The sequence below is a fragment of the Papilio polytes genome, unplaced genomic scaffold (genome assembly GCF_000836215.1).
Source record: "Papilio polytes unplaced genomic scaffold, Ppol_1.0 DF822845.1, whole genome shotgun sequence".
Lineage (NCBI taxonomy): Eukaryota > Metazoa > Arthropoda > Insecta > Lepidoptera > Papilionidae > Papilio > Papilio polytes.
The window spans coordinates 3,732,616-3,754,818 of NW_013526359.1; the positions used below are offsets into that span (position 1 = coordinate 3,732,616).

General features: G+C 35.7%; 1 protein-coding gene across 1 annotated transcript in view; it reads right to left on the reverse strand.

The window, feature by feature from the left end:
* Positions 1 to 112: 112 nt before the first annotated feature.
* The window catches only part of LOC106105336 (dual specificity tyrosine-phosphorylation-regulated kinase 3), a 68,880-nt gene continuing 46,789 nt past the window's right edge, over positions 113 to 22,203 (reverse strand). Inside the window, exons 5-18 of the mRNA XM_013285627.1 lie at positions 11,017 to 11,210; positions 10,047 to 10,116; positions 9,405 to 9,540; positions 7,563 to 7,781; positions 6,739 to 6,893; positions 5,861 to 6,037; positions 5,271 to 5,424; positions 4,726 to 4,827; positions 4,225 to 4,335; positions 3,232 to 3,405; positions 2,476 to 2,595; positions 1,263 to 1,489; positions 790 to 855; positions 113 to 281 (exon numbers count right to left, since the gene is read on the reverse strand). Coding sequence (XP_013141081.1) covers positions 128 to 281; positions 790 to 855; positions 1,263 to 1,489; positions 2,476 to 2,595; positions 3,232 to 3,405; positions 4,225 to 4,335; positions 4,726 to 4,827; positions 5,271 to 5,424; positions 5,861 to 6,037; positions 6,739 to 6,893; positions 7,563 to 7,781; positions 9,405 to 9,540; positions 10,047 to 10,116; positions 11,017 to 11,210 — 2,059 coding nt within the window. The 3' untranslated portion in view covers positions 113 to 127. The remainder of the gene's footprint in view (positions 282 to 789; positions 856 to 1,262; positions 1,490 to 2,475; positions 2,596 to 3,231; positions 3,406 to 4,224; positions 4,336 to 4,725; positions 4,828 to 5,270; positions 5,425 to 5,860; positions 6,038 to 6,738; positions 6,894 to 7,562; positions 7,782 to 9,404; positions 9,541 to 10,046; positions 10,117 to 11,016; positions 11,211 to 22,203) is intronic.

Genomic DNA, 22,203 nt, shown 5'->3' on the forward strand with positions numbered 1-22,203 from the left:
AAGACTAATTTTAGTCCCGTAAATAAAATTTGTGCCAGTTTTATAGATACGGTGGTCAAATCACACAGTAATTTAGCAATTTGAATACGAAATTCCCGGCAAGAGTTTCTTGCTTATGTTTTTGTTATTACTTTACATGTTCATTACATGATTTATCCACAAAATATACTAACGTGTGGTCGTGATGGTGCCTGTGCCGCGAGGGCGGCGTGCCCTCCTTCACCCGCTTCTTCACCGGCGACAGCTGCGTCGGCTCCTTCTTACCGCCACTGCTCGCCATACTGCAAACAACATACAAAACATCTTCTTCATACAAATGCACTTTTTATACAATATGAGGCAAAATCATTTGAAACGAAATCTATTTGACACATTTCCGTACAATCTCTTAAATTTGTACTAATAAAATAAAGGACCGTTGTAATACAACATTCAGATATAATTTATTGGATTCAAAAGAGAAATTAATTTTTCGAGCCATATAGCAAAAACAATTTGTAGTTTACGGTTTTTGAAATAAAATGACATAAAAAAGACAGTGCGTGCTAAGTGATATAAGTAGCAATATAGTTTAAGTAAACTGTGAGACCATAAATTTAAAACGACATCTATTTGAAAAGCGAAATATTTTTTTAGCGAAGATACACGGAACAGTGACGTACCACAAAAAGTCATATTTTATACAAACGACAGTGAACTCGTCTGTGCAATTGATATCACTAGACGCGTAGATAAAGGGCCCATATGAAATATAAAAAAAAACTAAAGATATAATGATTTCTTTAGCACCTGTATTGATGCGTTTGGTGATGCGGCTGGTAGTGGGGCACGGCGCTCGCCTGCTGCTTTGTTGATCTGTCGACAAGCGCGCAATCAAAACTACGCTCTAACTGCACTACAACAAGTGCCACTTCACATTGACAACCATTTATAAACCTAAATTATACCTAATGTCAGACACATTTCGTACAAATAGGCCCGTTAACAAATATATTGATTTTTTTACTATTTACAATCTTATTTTATTTCTGCACGCACATTTATAATTTGGACTTTACTAAGAATACGCGCAATAATACGCATTTAGTAATAATAAACATTTTGAAATTAATTTGACGGGAGTTTTTTTTTTATTTACATTTTTATTATTATTTTTGTTATTGCAAAATTATTGTTTTCCGAAAACCGATTCCTAAAGAAATTAAAACAGAATAACCAAACAATCTAGAAAGTTTCAAGTTAAAAAGATGACATTATCTCACCTTTTAGGAGGGTGATGATGCTGCGGATGATGAGGATGGAAGTCCCACACGTCGGCGTCCGGCAGCGGCGCGGGCTCCACGATGAGCGGCGCGCGCCACTCGCCCACGTCGCCTACGCCTACGCCCACGCCGCCCACGCCCACTCCCACTCCGCCCACGCCCACGCCCACTCCGTGCTGGTGGTGGGCGGCGGCCGCGGCCGCTGCTGCCGCTGCCAACTGCTGCACCTGATGATGTGTCATCGAATAAAACACCTCTTTGAACTGATAATGTGCCATTGAATCGTATCGTTTCAATGATAGACCAATACTGAATGAAATATGTTCATGCACTCAATAATTGTTTGCATACTAAGCAAATGTCATCAAGTTACACAAAATTCAATAGAAATGATTACTTCATTCTGTAACTTAATACGAGGTCGTATTAGCGACAGCGATATACATTTTACATTACTTAGAAACTGACAATGCGTAAATACAAAACAGATTCTTGCTGATCAAAATTCTTTTGTTTACAATAAAACACTGCTGTATCAACAAATCTAAATTCGGAACAAGCAGTCAGTTTAATGAATTTCTGCATAAAAACTGATTTTAACAATTAATGTATCAATTTAAAATGTACAGTCGGGGAAACCGGTGATGTCCCACCTTAAAAGCTATAATCGTTTGAACATTTTGACACGAGACACCGAACAATAATTCAACTCAGATCATAAATATATCTATACGAAAAAAATATTGATACACGACTAATCTTTTATTATTATCTCTTCGTTTGCACTCAATATCTAATTAGTTATTTGTGTGGCGGTGTTTGTCTTGCAGTGGACAAGGAAATTCTTCCTGAAGTAGAACATCGTGCATTTCCGCGACTGTACATATATGTACATATACAAGAGCAGGAAGGCTGAGTGTGGGATGTGTGAGTGCGTGTTTCCGAACGAAGATGTAAGAATGTTGTTACTAGAGTGAATGATTTTTTAACCGACGTATGAAAGACGGAGTGAATGCAGGAAGGAGTGCAAGAAAGGACGTGTCATAAGACAGAACAAAATAGTGAAGAAGTTTTGTCTTGTAAAATAGGGATGGGTAAAAAATAAAGCTCTAAACCAAGAAGGCTGTTTGTTTTACCGCCCCAACCCTACATACATCTGTGTGTACAGTGTACATGTAGAGTGAGTGTAGTGTAGTGTGTCAGTAGCCTATACCTGGTAGGCGGGCTGGCAGAGTATGGAGGAGACGAACTGGTGCGGGAAGGGCTCCGCGGCGCGCGTCGCGTACTGCCGCGCGCCGCCCACCGCCACGCGCCCGCCCTGGTACAGCTGGTACTGAACACACACACACAATGTACTTCAAAAACACTGTAAAGTCATTTTTATATAAAAAATCTAGACTGTCTATAGACTTCTGTCAACACCAATCAAGAATAAAAATGTAATAACAACTCATTTGAGAATCAGTCAGAGATATATTAAATACTAGATGCTAATCACGACTTCGTCTGCGTAATCGAAAAACATGCCTATGTTACCCACTGATTATGTAGCTATTTAATGGTGAATGAATTTTTGCAAACGGTTCAGTAGTTTTTAGACTATTTCAATACATATAAAAATGAAAAACTTTCCACTTTATAATTTTATTAAAATTTAAAAACATTAACATAACTAAAATTATAAGAGACAAAAAACATTGTAATAACCGTACTTTATGTTATTAATATAAAACTATAATCATCGTAAACATTATAAAAAGCTATAAAACTGCACATTTAGAGAGGATCCATACCTTTGACTGAATAATCGCACAACTGTGCGGTTGTCTATTATTTCGCAGCCAATTCTATTTAGTTGCACAACTAAAAATCGAATAGTGTACCTTCAAAAGCTCATAGAAATCAAAGCGAGACTAAACAGTGCGATAGTTTAGTCGGAGAAGTGCATTCGCTCTTAGTGTACACTCACCAGGTTGTCGTAAGGCGCGGCGCGCAGTCGCTGCTGGTTGATGGTGAGTGCGAGGTGGTGGGGCGCGGGGGCGGGGGCGGGCGCCACCACGCCGCCCACGCCCACGCCCACGCCGTACTCCGCCGCGCCGCCCACGCCGCCCACTCCGCCCACGCTGCCTGAACGACGACACACCTGGACGAACATAACTATTTACTCCTGGTTCACACTTGGCTAGGACAGTTGAATAGTAGCGCTAAATGACTTGACTGGCAAACATATAGCTACACTACACTACTCGCGCCCGTAAGTCCATACAATCCATGCCTAGCCTCCGCTATTGTAAAACACTATTGACATTACACCCGTTTCACAATTCCACATAGATTGCTTGGTCTCGCTAATGCCAGTGCGTTTACACTGTGCCTGTTTTTAACCAATCCAGTTATTAGGCGTTAATGACCAAGTGTGAACCAGACATCATAATTACTTTAAAAAAATCATTTACTGAACTTTTTCACACTAAAACATATTCGCTTTACAAATAAATAAAACAATCATTTAATTCGTATTGACCTGTAAATCTGACTTGAATAAGTAAAACTAAATTATTTTATTACTAGCTTTCGCCTGCGACTCCGTCCGCGTGGAATTAAAAAAAACAAAGGTGAGTAGCCTATGTGTTCTTCTAGACTATCCTCTACATCTATACCAAATTTCATCGAAATCCGTTCAGCCTTTAGGCTACAAACTCTAACAAACATCCATCTATTCATCCATCTAAACTTTCGCATTTATAATATTAGTATTATGTATTACTATCTGTTTCTCGCGACTTCGCACACGTGAAATTTAAAAATATAGCTTATATCACTCAGCGACAAGGTAGCTTTACAATGGTAAAAGATTTTTTAAAATCGGCCAAGTAGATTTTGAGTTATTTTATACATACAAAAATACAAATCTTTCCTCTTTATAACATTAGTATATATAGAAAAAGCAGACAATATTTACCTCCATCATTTGCACCGATGCCTTGACGTTGTTGCAGTGCGCATAATCCACGAGGTGCGCTAGAGTTACGAACGCGTGGTTCAGCGCCTCGCCCGGCATTATTCGTCTCTCCTATAAATAAAAACAAATATTATTAATTCAAAAGTATTCAAATATAGGTCCTAAATAACTGTAGCACAAGGAAATATCCCTGAATTCTATGAGACAGGCCTTGAGTCTTTACGAACCCGGCGCTCGACCACTTTTATAAATAAACATTATAATTCGTAACAGACTTATTAATAAAAATATAGCCATTACCTATTCTGTTACTCACAGAAAAATTTCCTTTCTAATGGTAAGGAATTTTTAAAATCGGCCCAGTAGTTTTTGAGGTATTCCAATATATAAAAAAATACAAATCTTTCCTCTTATACATAATTTTAATTATTCTAATGTGATGATATCTTTTTTGTTTGAATTTTCTTATTGTTTATAATAATTTCTTAGGTAATAACTAACCTGGTCCATGGTGAGCATTTTCTTCAATAAGTCAATAAATTCTCGTCTGTCAGCTTTCTCGGCCAGCAGTTGGCCGCCCTCGAGATCCGTTGGCACGTTCACCTGCAGAATAGATAATATTATAATATAAAATATACATTTTTTTAAAACACTACTATTTAGGTCTTGATTTACGTGATATATTTTTTTGTTTCATGAATTAGCTTCGAAACTAAAAACTATACAGTACTTTCCAAGCTTTCTTAAAAATCACACCAAAACACAAAAAATTATTGTCTTGGAAATCTATTTTCATTTTATATTATTTTTTTTTACAAAATAATATTCATTCATGTATTTAAAATTTGAAATAATTTAACTGTATATACTAGCTTTTGCCCGCGACTCCGTCCGCAAAAAATTAAAAAAAAAAAAACAAAAGTAAGTAGCCTATGTGTTCTTCCAGATTATATTCTACATCTGTGCGAAAATCCATCTAGATCCGTTTAGCCGTTCAGACTACAAACTTTTGCATTTATAATACTAGCATGCATATATGTATATACCTGTCCTATATCGTCGAGGCAGTTGAAGATGTACTTCCGGGCCTCCTTGCTCTTGATGCCGGTCTCCAGCTCGTGCTCCTCGGGCGTCTTCAGCCGCCAGAAGGGGTACGTGCTGTCCACGTCGCGGTAGAAGAACTTCGCAGTCTTTGATGCGCTGAAACAAACCAATACACATTTTATAACATCTTACTAGTCTTACTAATATATTGAATACGAAAGTTTGGATGGATGGAGTTTGTAGCCTAAACTGGTGAACGGATTTCGATAAATTTGGCTTAAATGTAAAGGATACTCTGGAAGAACACATAGGTTACTCAGTTTTGTTTTTATATTAATTCCACGCGGATAAAATCACGGGGGGAAACTAGTATGTTAAAAAACCACTATAACTAAGAGACTTCACTGTAGTGCCATCTGTATTACTATAAATAACCATGCCTCTTAATCCTAATGAAGAAATAAAAATTAATCTTTCCTTTGAATTCCATTACTTTTTCTCTCTAATTTTGTTGAGTGTTGAGTGTAGTGTGTTGAGTGTTGAGTGTTGAGTGTTGAGTGTTGAGTATTGAGTGTTGAGTGTTGAGTATTACCTGTTGAGCATATGTTCGGTGGGCAGGCCCTGCGTCTGCGAGATGTATCGTATCTGGTCGTACTCGGAGGAGCCGGGGTACAGCGGCCAGCCCAGGAACAGCTCGGCCACCACGCAGCCCAGCGACCACATGTCGATGGCCTCGCAGAACGCTAGCCCCAGGATGATCTCCGGTGCTCTGGAATATCACAGTTCATTATTGTACTTGAGACTAGTACGAAAGTACAGTCGCGATATCCCGGGGTGTCACATTTATAGAAAAATCGAATATTTACTTGCAATTAACTAAACTCCACCATATATAACAAATAATTATACTATGTGCGGTGACAGATGCCTGTATTAAGTTGATCTCTGTACTAGACTGCTACAGTTATTAATACTAGCTGTTTCTCGTAACTTCGTCCGCAACAACGGGTGAAATTAAAAAAAAATATATCCTATGTTACTCAGTGGTAACGTAGCTTTTTAATAGTAAAATATTTTTTGAAATCGGCCCATTAGTTTTTTCAAATACAAACAAAACTACAAATCTCTCCTCTTTAAAATATAAGTATAGATTTAATATATTAAGAATGTGGTACAGTTGAAATACTTAACATAATTTATTAATCACTACAACTTTCAAGAGTTAAACGAAACGTTACTGAAACTGTCACCCGCACCATGCTATACTCATGGTAGGTAAGAGTCAGTTGCGCTAACGACAGGATAATTATAAAAAGCCGCGTACTATTGACCAACTTTTTTTTTCAAACAAACACTTTTAAAAGTTAATTAGTTATTGTTCCGTCGTCTTAAAGCGTACGAAACGTTCAACCGAATGTATTTTTATAAGTGGTACACCGGCAGATTACCTGATAGTACATACTATCATACCTGTAGTATCTGCTCTGCAGGTATGTGTTGCAGACGGCCTTGCTGACGTGCGAAGCGCTGCCGAAGTCTATCACCTTGACGCGGTAGGGCTGCCGCGCCGGCTCCACCAGCATTATGTTCTCCGGCTTCAGGTCCGCGTGGATCAGCCCCAGTTGCTGCAATTTGTTATAACATATTAAAAACATATACAACAACAGTTTACATACATTACTTTTTATTTTATTGGCTTTACTTTTGTATTTAATGCTTTACAACGACTAACAGTGACATAACTAGTGGAAATCTTGACAGTTTCAACCAAACAATTTTTGATGAAAATATTTTATACAGTAGAAAGGACAACTAAATAAGATAGTTTAAAACTTGATGCGATTCAGAGCCAAAGTGACGACAAAACATGGATTAATTTACTGACTAACGAGAAAAGTGGAAAGAAATCTCTACCAAATTACTTATACGACATAAATATGCAATTATTAGCTGTTCCCATGCAGCTAACATGAAATTATAAAAAAAAAATATTTTTCGTTTACATTTATCAAATTCTCAATTGAAAATATAAAAAATACCGTTGCTTTAATAACTTGCTCCATTAATATTGGCAGCTTCTAGTTTATGGTCCCTTTCCCACATAGGGGGATTTTTCCCAATTTACGTACCTTCTAAGTTTAATAGCGCGAAAATATATAGCCTAAAGCGTGTCGTAAGTTTAGGGCTTTTTATTAAAAAAAAATGATTCAAAAATATGCTGTTATTGCTGACATCTTAGGCAACAAAGAAGTGTGTGTTTACGCTTTATTATATTAGTACAGATTATTGCAGACCTTCAGTTTGAGCAGCGCGGTGAGGACCTGCTGCAGTATTGGCCTGATGTACTTCAGCGGCAGCGGCGAGAACTTGTTCTGCTTCAGGAAGTCGTACAAGTTCTGCTCCAGCATCTCGAACACCAGGCAGGTGTGCGAGCGATGCTGGAAGCACTCGTACGCGCGCACGAAGTTGAACTCGTCCGCCGACTCCTGCGACAGCCGCGACAGGATCGACACCTGACACGGCAAACACATTTTAACAAAACGAACTATTACTTTTAATAGTGAATTAAACAGGGAACGCGTTAAATGTTAACCATTAGGGAACATAACGGCGAGGGAACTTTGTTCACTATTCCTCGTCTATATATTTAAAATAGCTGCTCCCGTGCGGCTTCATCCGCATGAAATTGTGAAAATTTTATTTTATCGATTACATTTGTCAAATTATCAATAGCAAATGTCAAAATGACATGACAGATCTTGGCAATCTTGCTTCCTTGATGTTGACAGCAACTTATGTTCTCTTTCCCACATTAGGATTTTTATCCAAAAAAATTACCCCTTAAGTTCAATGGCGTGAAAATATATAGCTTAAGCGTGACGTAAGTATAGAGCTTTTTATTAATACAATAATTATTCAAAAATATGCTGCAATTGCTGACATCTTAGGCAACACAGAAGTGTGTGTTTACGCTTTATTATAATAGTATAGATAGATGTCTTTGTAAGGTACATATAAAAAACTAGTTGTTGCTCGTGATGTCGCCTGCATGATAATAGAAAATATCAAAAATATAGGCTATGTTACTGATAACGCAGCTTTTTAATGGTGAAAGATTTTTTAAAATCGACCCAGTAGTTAATGAGTTATTTCAATACATATAAATACAAATCTTTCCTCTTTATAATATTAGTATAGATGGATGTCTGTCACCAACAAACTGCTGTGCAGTCTGGCGACTTTTATTAGTCATTGTATATTTTTTCTTATACAAACAAATAAATGAAAATAAAAGAAACTTTGTGCATCCACTCCACTGATCCCTTGTCTTAGTAAAAAATACTGAGCCTACCAAATTATATGAAACAACATATATAATTTATAACTTTATATAATCTTAATACTTATTTAGATAACAATCATGACTCACAAAGCTATAACCTATACTTTTACTACATCAAATAAAATTCGAATATAAACATCCACTTGATAAATCATTTCGTGTGAATTGTTATATCTTTGCAAAACAAAGCAATATTTTATTTTCTTTCCCAATAGAAACTCGATAGTTGAGCGTCCCGCTTTCATCCACGGATACGTCGTTACAGCACTCCAGCAAACAAACAAAAACATCGTATAATTGGAAGTTCGCCAGGGCTGAGTTTCTGTGAAAACTTCACAAAATAGAAAAGAAACGGCGTTGCGACTGTAATTTATACCGAGATTAAGGTGTTTTTAATAAGTGCTCCGTTCAACTGCGCTTCTGTCCGATGATTTGTGGGAATTCTTTTACGAGCTCAAAATATCTTGAACAAGGTGTTTTAAAGTTTATTTTTAGAGTAATACTTTAAAATTACGTTGAATTATTGCCAGAATAACTGTGTGTTAATTATATCTTCAGGAACAACTTTAAATATAGCAATACTAACAGTAGAGATAACTAAAATGATTCTACGAAAGAACTAGGTTAGGTCTAAGATCTGAGCGGAGATGGATGTTGGCAGAAAATAAAGTTGAGTCTTCAAAAAAAAAATTACAAGAGGGGGGTATACAACTAGCCTAGTAAAATTTAGAGACAAAAATATTGAATCTTTGAAAAAAAAAGTGTAAACAAGTATGATTATATTGCTTGTCACCTCAATCTGTCCTTGGCGTGCATAGCTGGGGTGGTTCTTGAGGATCTTGATGGCGACGATCTCATTGGTGCCCTTCTTCCAGCACTTCACCACCTGCCCGAACGTACCTCGCCCGAGGAACTCCAACACCTCGTACCTGGAACGTATCGTTTAAACATTGAATAAGCGAAATTATAAATAACAAATTAAAATGGTAGTGAGGAAACAATTCCAGCTTCAAAGTTTACGGTAATCTATGAAAGAAACTAAAGTTCTTAGGCCTCTATTAAGGCTGCATGTGTTTTTTATATAATCCAATTATAGTATAACATATCTCTGCAAATCAATTGATGACATAATAGAATTTAAGGTACAGTCGGCACAAGCCACGGTGATCCACTTAAAAATTGTCTTATTCATTGCAAAGAGTGAAACTCCTCTTCCTACAAGTAACCAATTAGATAGCAGTGAGTGGTGCAAACGAAGAGATCATAATAAAAATACCATGTATCACTAACCGACTTTTTGTCATAGACACATTTAAAATCTGCATTATATTGTTTTCTGTTCCGCGTCATGTAAAATGTTCAAACTATCGTAGCTGATATCTTGGAACACCACCAGTTTCCCCAATTGTACATATCATTACAATGTGATACTGACCTATTGGACGAGGAGTAGAGCACCTCGTGCTGCACCAGCTGATAGTCTCCATCGCCGCCGCAGCCCGACCCTGCGCCCGCATCGCCGCATGCGAGAACAAACGGAACAACACACGTTACGTATGCACTACTTATATTACACGCTACATTATTTTTATCCTATCACGTCACGTCACGTCAAGACTATTTCTTCACATAAAATCTTAATTACAACAGTTTGGATGCATTGATGGATGAGCATTTGTCACCATATAACTATAGGATGTAGATGAAATTTGGAATAGAGATAATTTGAAATGAAGTCAATAATATGAAAGCAGAGTAAAGTGATTTCTTTATAAGAATGACAGTAGAATTTGAGGACATATATCACGACTGGAATTCAACTATTATTCATGCAAACTTAAAAACATTTAGATTATCATGAATCATGCAAACATGGCATTACAAAGATGTATAAAAATTAGGGAATATTTCAGCTAATAATAAAAAATTAATGTTTTGAAATTCGATCTAGAGTTTAACTAAGCCAGAATACTCCGGCTGTTTAATAAGTTTTTTGGTCAAAATCAATTTAGAAATAAGTCTCGATCGAAAATCGTAACTAAAAGTAATTAAACAAATTAAAAACTAATGGACATGTGGTGTACATAATGTGTATTAAGCTAGGTTTTTGTTTATTATTTCAAAAAATTAAGTAAACCAAAACCTAAAGTAGTAATATAAAAATACACATTATGTGCACGTTGATGTTGGTTTCATTCGCAGTGTCTACACGGTGTGTTTTGTTTTTGACTTTATTGTGTATGCACACTGTGTTTCGTGTGTACAAGTTGAGTTACGTATTTATGAGCTGTGTTTCGTGTGTACAAGTTGAGTTACGTATTTATGAGCTGTGTTTCGTGTGTAGACGCTGTGTTTCGCATGTGCAGTGTGCAGGGAGAGGGGCTAACAAACAATATTGACATTACGTTTGTTACCTTGCGGCTGGGGCGGGTGGTTGGGCCCGCCCGCCGCCAGCTGCTTGCTGTGCGCCGTCGTCGTTGCGACCGCCGCCGCGCGGTGGCGCCCGCCTCCCCCCGCGACTTCGCCTGCGCCCCCTGCGGCGCCCACGCACGCGCCCTGCCCACTCCCGCCTGCCAAGTGATCGCTGCTATCTCCCACACTGCAACAATAAAAATATTAACATTATCTTCTGATTATAAAAAAAAAACATCACTACAAATATCGTTTTGAGATATAACGATAACATACTTTATTTGATACTTTAGCTTTATAATTTGAATACTTTAATGAGTAAAAAGTCCATGTTAAACACATAAATAGAAGGTAATCTAATTTCAAGATGTGTTTATTAATAAATTTCAACCTTTACAATTCAGACAATGTTGTATACGATCTCACAAGTATGTACTATCGATCACTAATGTTGAGAAATATTGATGAAGATAGAATATCGCGGGAATACATTTCAAAGGCCGGCGTAATGTCTAATAAATAACTCATGAATACCTTATTACATTACACATGCGAATAATCATAGGACGATTTATGTGTACTAAATATATTCATCTACTGAAGTCTACAGCTCACTGAACAAAACAAGCTTTGATATTAATATACGCATATTGGAAAATTGGTCGACCTGGTTTTTAATATAACGTAGACATTCGTATCTTCTTTTTTAAAAATCAAAGATATTTTCTTGGATCAAAACATAAAATAATATCGCATTTCTACTTTTCTTTATAATCTAATCAATTTGTAAAATCAATTAAAAACAGTATGTTGTCGGTACCAATAAAACAAATGAATATCAGAAATAAATAGACTACTCTATTATTTTCTCTCTAATGAGAAGTACATAAGACTGTTCAAAATTACATAAGGGTCATAAAAGCATTCAAAGTAACATACATAATGTGCTACATAGGGCTCCCAATTCCCAATGCAATCTGCGCGACATAGTGAGCCGCCAGCAAAAACCCACATACCCGTTAACATTACAGGCGCCCACAAACTAATTTGTTTCTTATACGGCCCTAATCAATATTCTATCTCGAAACAAATTTGCTTATCTAGAGCATTTATTTTTTATTTCTCACAAAATTAAATGACCTGATGATCGCATTAGGAAAAAACCATGCGTTAGATTGTTATTTTTGTACTCCGTTTCTTACAAAGGTAATTGAATATTCGGATCGATCTCTAGGATCAAATATTGATATCAAACCATAGACAGTTACTGTATCACAAAATAATAACGGAGCCAATTATTTTTAACAATATAATACTAGACATTTCATCTAAACTAAACAGTTAGATATTTTATTTGTCCAATGCCGTCTACGTGATAATATTTGTAATTTTACTACTCACGTATTAAATTTTAGTTACGTGACCATTGAGTACTGTAAATGATTAATTACACAAGTGAATTATTTCCTGCCAGTATCTAGTGCCTTGAGGAAATAATGAAAACCAAGCAGTCAATATTCACTACACAGTAACTTGAAATTAAATATGGGTCCTATACAAGCTTGTTGTGTGGCTACAAAGGTAGAGGAAGACAGAAGAAAGTTTGGATGGATTGTGTGAAAGAGGATATGCTTATGAAGGGAGTGGATACAGATATGACGGCTGATATAGATTTATGGAAGAGCAGCCCATACTGTGCCGAACCTCCTTAGGGATAAGGGCAAGATGATATTGATGGTCTTAAACAAGATTGTTGTGTTTTCAGATTTTTGAAGAAGGAGAGACGGAATGAAAGAACAAAACATGTATTTTCGTGAATGTTCCGGCAGTGTAAATGCACTGTTATACAGCGCCGTGGTAAACATAACAGAGCAAATACCTTCCTTTCTGTAAACACTCGCATAAAACGTTGTTCTACTAATTACGTATGGTATTTAACCACGCAGTGTATGAATCATAAGAGAAGTATCTGTCGCAAGATGTTTAAGCATCGGTTTCCACTGCAGAGAGAGTAAAACAAAAATATATCATCCCGCATATTCATTCTGACAGAATTGAGACAGCATTGTTTGCTATCGTAAGACTGTTAGAATAAATCGTGCGCAAGTTTGCCGATGACTTCTACTAAATTCGACCGCGTCGCGCTCCCGTCTGTTACTCGGTTAACGCGTGACGTCATACAGCCATCGGCAAAGCGGCGCACGAGTAATATTGTGTAAACCATTGTTTCATAATTTAGATTTATTACATAAGGTACAAAATACTTGTATCGGTAAAAAAGTTATACAAGTTGCAGCTGCGGCTCGTTTGTAGAATCAAGCAAAAGGAATGCATTTTTTATGGACACGAATGTTTTGCTCGGACGCGGTCGGAAATTTCTTCTATGGTAAACGTTTGTTGAGCAAAAAAATCGTTTGGTTTTGCAACCTGTTACTCGTACAGTTTGTTGCAAAGATTTTGAGCGATTTAGTACAAACATTTTAAAATGCTTTATCTACAATTTATAAGAACTAAAAGTAAATAAGAAGTAATTAACTGTTTTTTTTTTATCTTAGCCCTTAAACATATTGTATGACGTTATTGTTTAAACTAACTTTATACATGGTATTTATGATTTACATTAATTTAATTGACAAGGAAAAATATATACTTCAAATCACAAGCATTAGCGTTTTTTGATGCAATTCTTATTGTAACAAACAATAATTTGAAAAATCCTACATGTATACATCCCCTTTGTTGGTCTAATACAAATATCTATGTATAATCCTATAGGCATATATGTACGTATAACTTACAGTTCAGCCTCTAGCAAATCAAACTCATCGTCATAATAATCTTCAGCTTCATATTTAATCCTCGGCAGAGAGAGATCCATGTTTATATACAATCACACTATATTTAACTACATATATACATATTCACAACACTAATATCACAAACAATATTTCGTTATAATTTTCAAATACATCACTTCACTTTTCGGGTACGTTAAACTGCGTCCGCGCATTGTAGAGCGTTGGGGATGAAATGAAACGACAAAGGGGAAAGGGAATCAACAGGGGGCTGGAGTAGTGGGGGTGCCAGGTAGCTAGGGGTCGAATAAATCCCAAATTCTACGTACCGAAAGCTAAGCGGGACTACTATGCGCTTGCGCACCGTTTTCTATTCATGCGAAAGTGGAGTTATTTTGGTAATTATGTTTTTACAACCGAAGTAAGCTGGAGCTATTGTTTCCTGTAGTTTTGTTCGACTACTAATTTACTAATTCATCAATTACTGCGTCGTTACATTAGTTAAAAAAAATTACAAAGTAAAATAATGAGTTTCAAACTCATTAAAATGTTTTCATACTAAATTTTGTACGTAATTAGTTACGAAACTCGAGGATAAAAGCAAACTTTTTAGTTAAAAGTTGTTAATTACTAAATTAATATGAATTTTGTTATTTAGACAACCTTTTTGTCTTTATTGCCAAAAATAATACCATCTTGAATGCGAACACACAAAGGATATTTGCATATTTTTAATTAGGGGTAAAAGTAGGCCTTGCTTTATAACGATCCAATTTTATTTTTTTTTAAATTTCCTTCTTAATTAAATAACACTAACTAATTTAACATAGTTCTAATGAAGGTACATAAAACACCGTGATGCGTAAAATTAGGACAGAATATGCTAAGTGATGCTAGAGAATGCATTCTTGCTCTAAATTGTTGGCAACAGGGTATTCCATCTTAGTCATCATGGATGACAGCCCATTAACATACAATTCTATATCGGGAGAACCAAATTAAGGGCCCCTGGTATCTGATAATAAAGTATAAGCATATTTTCACTGCAACACATCATATTTTATGATATTTTTTGCAATCCTTATATCACTGGCATCCCGTCTTGGCTTTCCACGTGGTATCTTATTAAACATTTTATAACAACATTAAAAATAGCCTAAGTAGCTTTCTGGTGGTCACAGATTCTTTGAAATCGGTCAAGGAGTTGGGTTATTCATTACAAACCTACAAATCTCCTTATAAAAGTACTAGATGTTCCCGTGCGGCTTCATCCTCAACTAAAAGTTATAAAAACATTATTTTACGGTTTACATTTGTCAAATTCTTAATTGAAAATGGTAAAATACCCTTTACCTTACTATGGCAATCTTGCTTCTTTGATGTTAGCAGCAACTTATGGTCTTTTCAACATTAAGAATTTTATCCAAAATATTTACCCCCTAAGTTTAAAGGCGTAAAATATAAAGCCTAAAGAGTGACGTAAGTGTAGGGCTTTTTATTAAAAAAAAAACAATTATTCAAAAATATGTTGTAATTGCTGTCATCTTAGGCAACAGCGAAGTGTGTGTTTACGCTTTATTATATTAGTATAGAAGTATAGATAAAAAACTTAAAATTATAAAAGTAAACAAAATCCTTATAGCATAATCACCAAATATGTCGTCTGTATCAGTGTATACTGACGTCGGCGGTCGAAGGGGTGTGGCGCAAGGTAGACGCGGAGCGGATAGCAGCGCGGCCGGCGAACGCCGCTCCGCATCGCACGCGCGACTCGGCTCCGCGGGCGCGCCGCAGCAACCAGGAACAACTCCCCACCACTTGTTCTGCAAGCCATCGGGGCTACATAGTAACTTTCCACAACAACAGTAAAATTACAAAAAATATTTGTCTTATGTTAAAAAAACAAACGAGGCTCCAGGCTTCGAGCAGATGCAAAAGAATAACGTACTATTCTATTGGTGAATTCTGTGTAATCGGTCTATAAATCTCAATTTTGATGTTACTTAAATCATCAATATAAAATTGTTATACACAAGTCTTTTTCTACTATTATATAAATTTCTACATAATATATAGACCCCAATATGCCTTTAAACAAAGCAAGCTCTATTATTTTAGACGGTTCTAATATGCCAAACTTAACTAAAATTAATATTTACACAATTACATTGAATAGAATAAACAAATAATACGCAAATAATATTTACGACTACGTATTGTTTCGAAATCTCTGAGCTAATAACCTCAATTAATAGTTAATGTGCTGAGACAGCAAATCAATCAGCAATCAATTAACAATTGCAGAATAATTATTAATAATCCCTTAAGTACCTAGAGACATTGAGCAGGATTATTGACTTTAGTTGTATATCTAAAAAAGTAAAGATTACATCAATACTAAAATATTTAGTGTTTCTTTTGTGCTATTAGCAAAAATAGCGACAACTTATACCACAAACAAGTAAATCAATCATCAAATTATTTTGCTTTGATAAGAATTTTATCAACGATAATTACGATAAAAATAAATTTACATAACAAAATATACTCAATGATTATACAATTACTATTAAAATAATGTAAATAACCCACCCGGTTTTGCCTCTATAAACGAAATGACAATTCATTTTCAACGCAACGATTAAGATTACTACTTTGAAATTATTGCTTTTGTACTTTGTTCCTAAAGACCTCCACGTGTCATTCATGATTCGTGTACGAAAAATTAAAGGTGAGTTCAATTGAAGTGTGACAAAATAAACAAACATGTTGCGCAAATGAAACTGACGTGAAAGCCGTTAACGCTGGCTTTTATGACTTGGATCACTAAAATCTAGGGCTGGCAACTTCTAATAAAGACTTGAAAACTAACATTGATGTTGTGAACCTGAAAAGGTGACAGCCCTACGAAGACTGTGGCTGTCGCTCATATCGACAACTTAAGCGCTGTACCCATCAGCTCTAACGACTTAAAGGCATCCGGTTAAAAACCCGTCCAGTGATAATCTATAGTCTATACGACAAGGCGGAAAAGCGAGCATTATGTACATATAGTCAAGACTTGTTACGATGTAACATTGTGGTATACACGGAGATCGGCTTATAGAATGACGGCTATGTTGAGAAACGTAAGTCTTTACAATGTAAATGATGAAGCGTTCTTTAGTGAAACCCACTATAAAGCAAATGTAAATATTATGACGGTCTTATTAATAGAAGCCTTAAACAAATATCCAAAACGTTGTTAAAACTATCATATAATTTCAGGTACTATCTTGCTTCTTACTAATATTACGCATAAGTTAGGATGGATGGATGTTTGTTAGAGTTTATAGCCTTAAAGGCCGAATGGATCTCGATGAAATTTGGCATACATGTAGAGGATAGTCTGGGAGAACACATAGGCTAAACACTTTTGTTTTTATTTTATACCATGCGGACTGACTCGCGGGCGAAAGCTAGTTTTATACAAAACATGCAGGATAACTTTTTTATAAGTCAAATCCCTAACCCTATCATCAGTTGTCGTAGAAAAAAATCCTATATTGTTGTTGTCATTTTTATATTACTAGGTAACTTCCCGAATAACACCGTCTCAAAGTACACGCTACAATACCCAGTGACGATAAGCTCGATTGCTTCACGAAACGATATCGATAAAACCAAGAGAATGATTGATTTTTCATACAGATAAATCTTTAAGCCGAGATAAGAGACAAATATTGTTTTATGTAGTTTCCTTTTTCCATAGCTATATTTAAAACAGTGATACCGCAAACGCCGGATAAATTGCAGATATGTTGACCTTTGTAGGAGTTAGGTAAGGAAATTGAAAAGGGGAGGAAATCCGAACAATTTTCTAGCAAATAAACTTCTACGTAATGTCGGTTTTCTAGGAACCAGTACATTGCCTTATGTAGAACTGCACACAATTATAAAAGTATTAATATAAATTATAGAATTGGTATGTCCATAATATATCTTCTACTCTATACATACATATAATAAAATTGGAGTGTCTGTTTGTAATATCAAAAGAAAAATTCCAGATTTCGGGAAGAGGATGTATTTGCGTTGCTGATAACGAAAATCGCATTTAATTTTTTTTAAACATATTGTAGGCTACTTTTTTTATCTTAATATTGCTGGACGAAGTCGCGGGAAACAGCTAGTAGCCTATATAATAGTTGATGCATGTGTTAAAGGTCGGTGCACACAAATTCAATTCACTCGTCCTCTTGAACGTCATAACAGTCGGGAACCGACGCCGGCAATTTGTAACAGAGATTTGACCGGACGAATTTATTTTCCACTCTGTAGATATTATAACATTGGTTAAAATTTAAATCCGCCTATAAATGAACAGCCTTGATAGAATGACGTATGAATTAAATTTTAGTTGTTATTTAAACAATAAGCGATTAAAATGTCATACATGTTAAAACGAGCAAAAAATCCACACTCATCATCCATTCAGATAAAAAAAAATAAGTTACAAATACCCATCTAAAATTATTAGCTGGCAACAAATTCTTATGACTATTAGTTTATCCCCAAACTTTTTCAGCCAGTAATAAAAGAGCGGCTAAAACAAAGAATATCTCCAGCCCTAGTACAGTTAAGTAACGGGCGTTCGCCGGGTTGTAAACTTTTACTCCTTTGTTTTAGTTTTTTTGTTTCATAAACTTACATACAGTTTGTTCTAAATTAAATCCCTAGAGTCCCGTTACCTTTGATAATGTAGTGTTACAACTTGAAAAATATTTTTACCGTTAAAAAATTGTTTTTATATTAGACCCCATTTTCTACTTAGCGACTCACTGAGGCTGAACCAGTGGAAATGCTTAGCAGTAGCATAGCTAAATGCGACAATGGAAAAGGTTTTAAAAATTAAATAAAATCTCTTACTTATATATTTATTACATCACGCCAACACAATTAAAGACCCACAGAGCTTATAAACAGACAATAAAACGCAGCTGCTCTCCTAAAGATATAACCATGTATAATTACAAAGTAAACATTTATTGATAGGATGATGGCATAAAACCAATTATCAGATTGAATACGTCAAAATAACGTGTCTATCACGTTATGTTGCATATGCACATACATACATAAATAACAAAGTTTTATATTGTCTACCAATTAGGGTAGAGATACTTTATGTATGTCTCGCGTAGACATCACAAAAGCTATATATATAAGGTTTATTTTAATTCCTCGAGAATGAAGTCGCGGGGTAAAGCTTGTGATGGACAACAATAATACACTTGTTTTTTTTAAATGGAGGCAAACGACCGATGACACCCATGGACATCCGCAATACCAGAGAAACTACAGATGCGTTGCCGGCCTTTGAAAAAATGACATGCTCGCTTCTTGAAGGACTCTAAGTCGTATTGGTTTTGAAAATACGGTATTATTTGAATTTCTATCGTATCACCTGTAATAGAATATCTCTACACTTTTCAAAGAAATCGAGAGAGATGGCACTTGTTCAGGTAGAACAATGAAAACTATCCGTTACATCGGAATATACAAAGATACCTACAGCTGGAGCTTTCTGGTGCATTATAGATCGATATCGACCGTCGTACGTGGGCGGTTTCCACTATGATTTTCCACCGTTTGGCGTATTACTTAAAAATTAAACGACACCGAGGCCGTGGCCGTTAGAAATGTGCTTCAAATAGTTCAAGTTAATGTACATTGAATAGAAAGTGAGGTCGAACACGATCGATGCCGATATTAAATATGACATTTGACTGAACCCGTTTAAGTTCATATCATCTAACAGTGAGTTTCCATTGACAAAACACTGACAAAAAACATATTCTCAACTCGCAATTTCTTATAGCTATTTAGCGCCTTGAAACCCCGAGGTTCTAACAAACCGAAAGGATTTTAATATGCTAAAAACTTGAAAAAGGATTAATGTTAATTATACCTAACATAAAACAACGTAGACCACGAAGTATATAGGAGGATTTAAAAAGGCCGCTGTAAAAGGATTGCCGTGGGCTATAAAACATGAGTACAGTCGGCATTATACCATTCTAAAGGCCATGCGATTTCTATTCACTATTGTTTTGTAACTCTAGGCATAAGAACAAAACATTGCAGAATGTCATTGTTACTAAAATACCGTTTAATTATTACTTTATAGTCAGAATTCGAGTATCAAAAATGTCTAAAACTAACTACATACAACTTAGATTTTACTCAAAACAACTATAAAGCGTCTACATTTCGCAACAATATCTCATGCAATAAATACGTAAGTAAATAAGCATTCACACAGCATGCAGTTTATGTCCTGAAATACATAAATGCAGTGTGTTGAACGCACGATCCGCAATCACTTATATATTTCAGTTTTTCTTTCGCGTCGAGGAATCTGCTTACAGCGATTTACACTGCAAACAGCTAGTAATGACGCCATCTATCAAAGCATACGCACTAAACTTGAGACACGAAAGTTAAAATTGTGGACGTATAGCCGTAACTTCAACTGGACAGTTTGACTGATCAGTTAAAACTGTCAGCAGCATCTGTGGACTTTAACAATGGTGTCTACTTTGGCGTCTCAAACATACGTATTACTAAACGAACTAAATATAACAAAACGTGCTAACATGCATACATACAGTGCAAGCAGGTTTATGGCTAGCTATAGACTATAGACAATAATTGCATCTTTTAGCCTTATTTATAGTACAAATGTACGTAAATATAGACCAACATACAATTACTGCTGCTAAACAGTTACTTAGGGAGAGCATTAGTAAGAATTCTATTCTACTAAACTTTCAATTGAACTACTGTGGAGTATGGCAATTAGTTTAACAGGTTAAAAATGCATCAATCATCTAGTTAAAACAGTAAAATAATATTTATACGAAAATAATTAAATAGAGAAACCGTTCAAGCTGTAAGACAACGGTAAGATGGTTGATATAGATTTATTGCAGTCCAACATCCCACGGTGTCTAGTCGTGACTGCGGCGCTACCCACTATTGGACCGAACCGGACTGGCCCACGCCGCCCCTCCGTACCGTAGTATATTGACGTGGAGCTCCGGTATCGTATAGTTTACGATCCTACGCTTTATGGTACACTATTGCTCTAGTTTATGGTCTATACGGTGAACCTTCGCGTTACATTGTATACAAACACTTATATAGTGAAACTAAATAATATAAGTAGAGAATTTTGAGTATAATTCTAACAAAACTACACGTAACGAAATCTCAAGCAAAAGCTAGCAGCTACATTTATCTCGTCCTAGTTCGCTATAAAAACAGTAACATTATCAACTAGCAATGAACATTAACCTTTCTCTATATGTATTCAATAATTGTAACACATTCCGTCCATGTTACACATTATGTACAAGTATCGATATGAATAGAACAAACTTGACATAGATTTAGGCTTGCAGTTTATGTTTAGTAATTTCACCGGTATATACTAGGTGCGGTAAGGTTAAACACTTTGTAATAGACTTGGTATACAGCAGCGATAAGCGAAACGATTGTAAAGGCTGACAGCCGAGTCCTGAAACGAATCTTACTGGCAGACATCAACATTTTTATGGTACTTGCGAGTTTATATGTGGTTTGAATAAGCTGTACTGTTTTTAAATGTCGTTTCAGAATTTGGTCGTTACATTTTTAACAGTAAAGGTGTATGTTTGAACAAAATGGAAATCAACTTATGGATTTTATTCCATTCGATACTATAGTTCTCTTTGGTATTTGTAAACCAATTGAGACCTTCCTGGAGTTTTCATTTTATTTACAAAATTATCTTGGATATAGTAATAACTTTTAACCAAGACAACTAGGATTTAGATTAACTTTATAACATAGTAATACTAATCAAGACTTTAGACGCTTCAGTGTAAAACATGCTTTACGTTATGTCAAGGATGTCTATCGTATCATCAAAGTACGTGGCGTCGTGCCGTGTTGGTCGACTTTAAAGGAGTTTCTACCTGACCCCATATCTGGTAATACTAGCCCGCGTACCGACTTCATAATACGCAATTCTTTTTAATAGCTCTTTACTAATTGATGTTCTCGAAACGTTGCAGACAATGGCTATGATAAAAATCAATGTTAAGATGTATTAGAGAGCGTATTGTTGAGTATAATACACAGTTCCATTAAGAAATAATCATACTTATATTAAAAATGCGAAATTTTAGATGGATGGACGGGTGTTTGTTAGAATTTGTAGCCTAAACTGCTGAATGGATCTCGATAAAATTTGGTAGATGTAGGATAGTCTGGAAGAATACATAGGCTACACACTTTTTTTTATATCTCACTATATAGTGGTGTGATGATAGATAGAGATGGATGTATCACAGACATGTT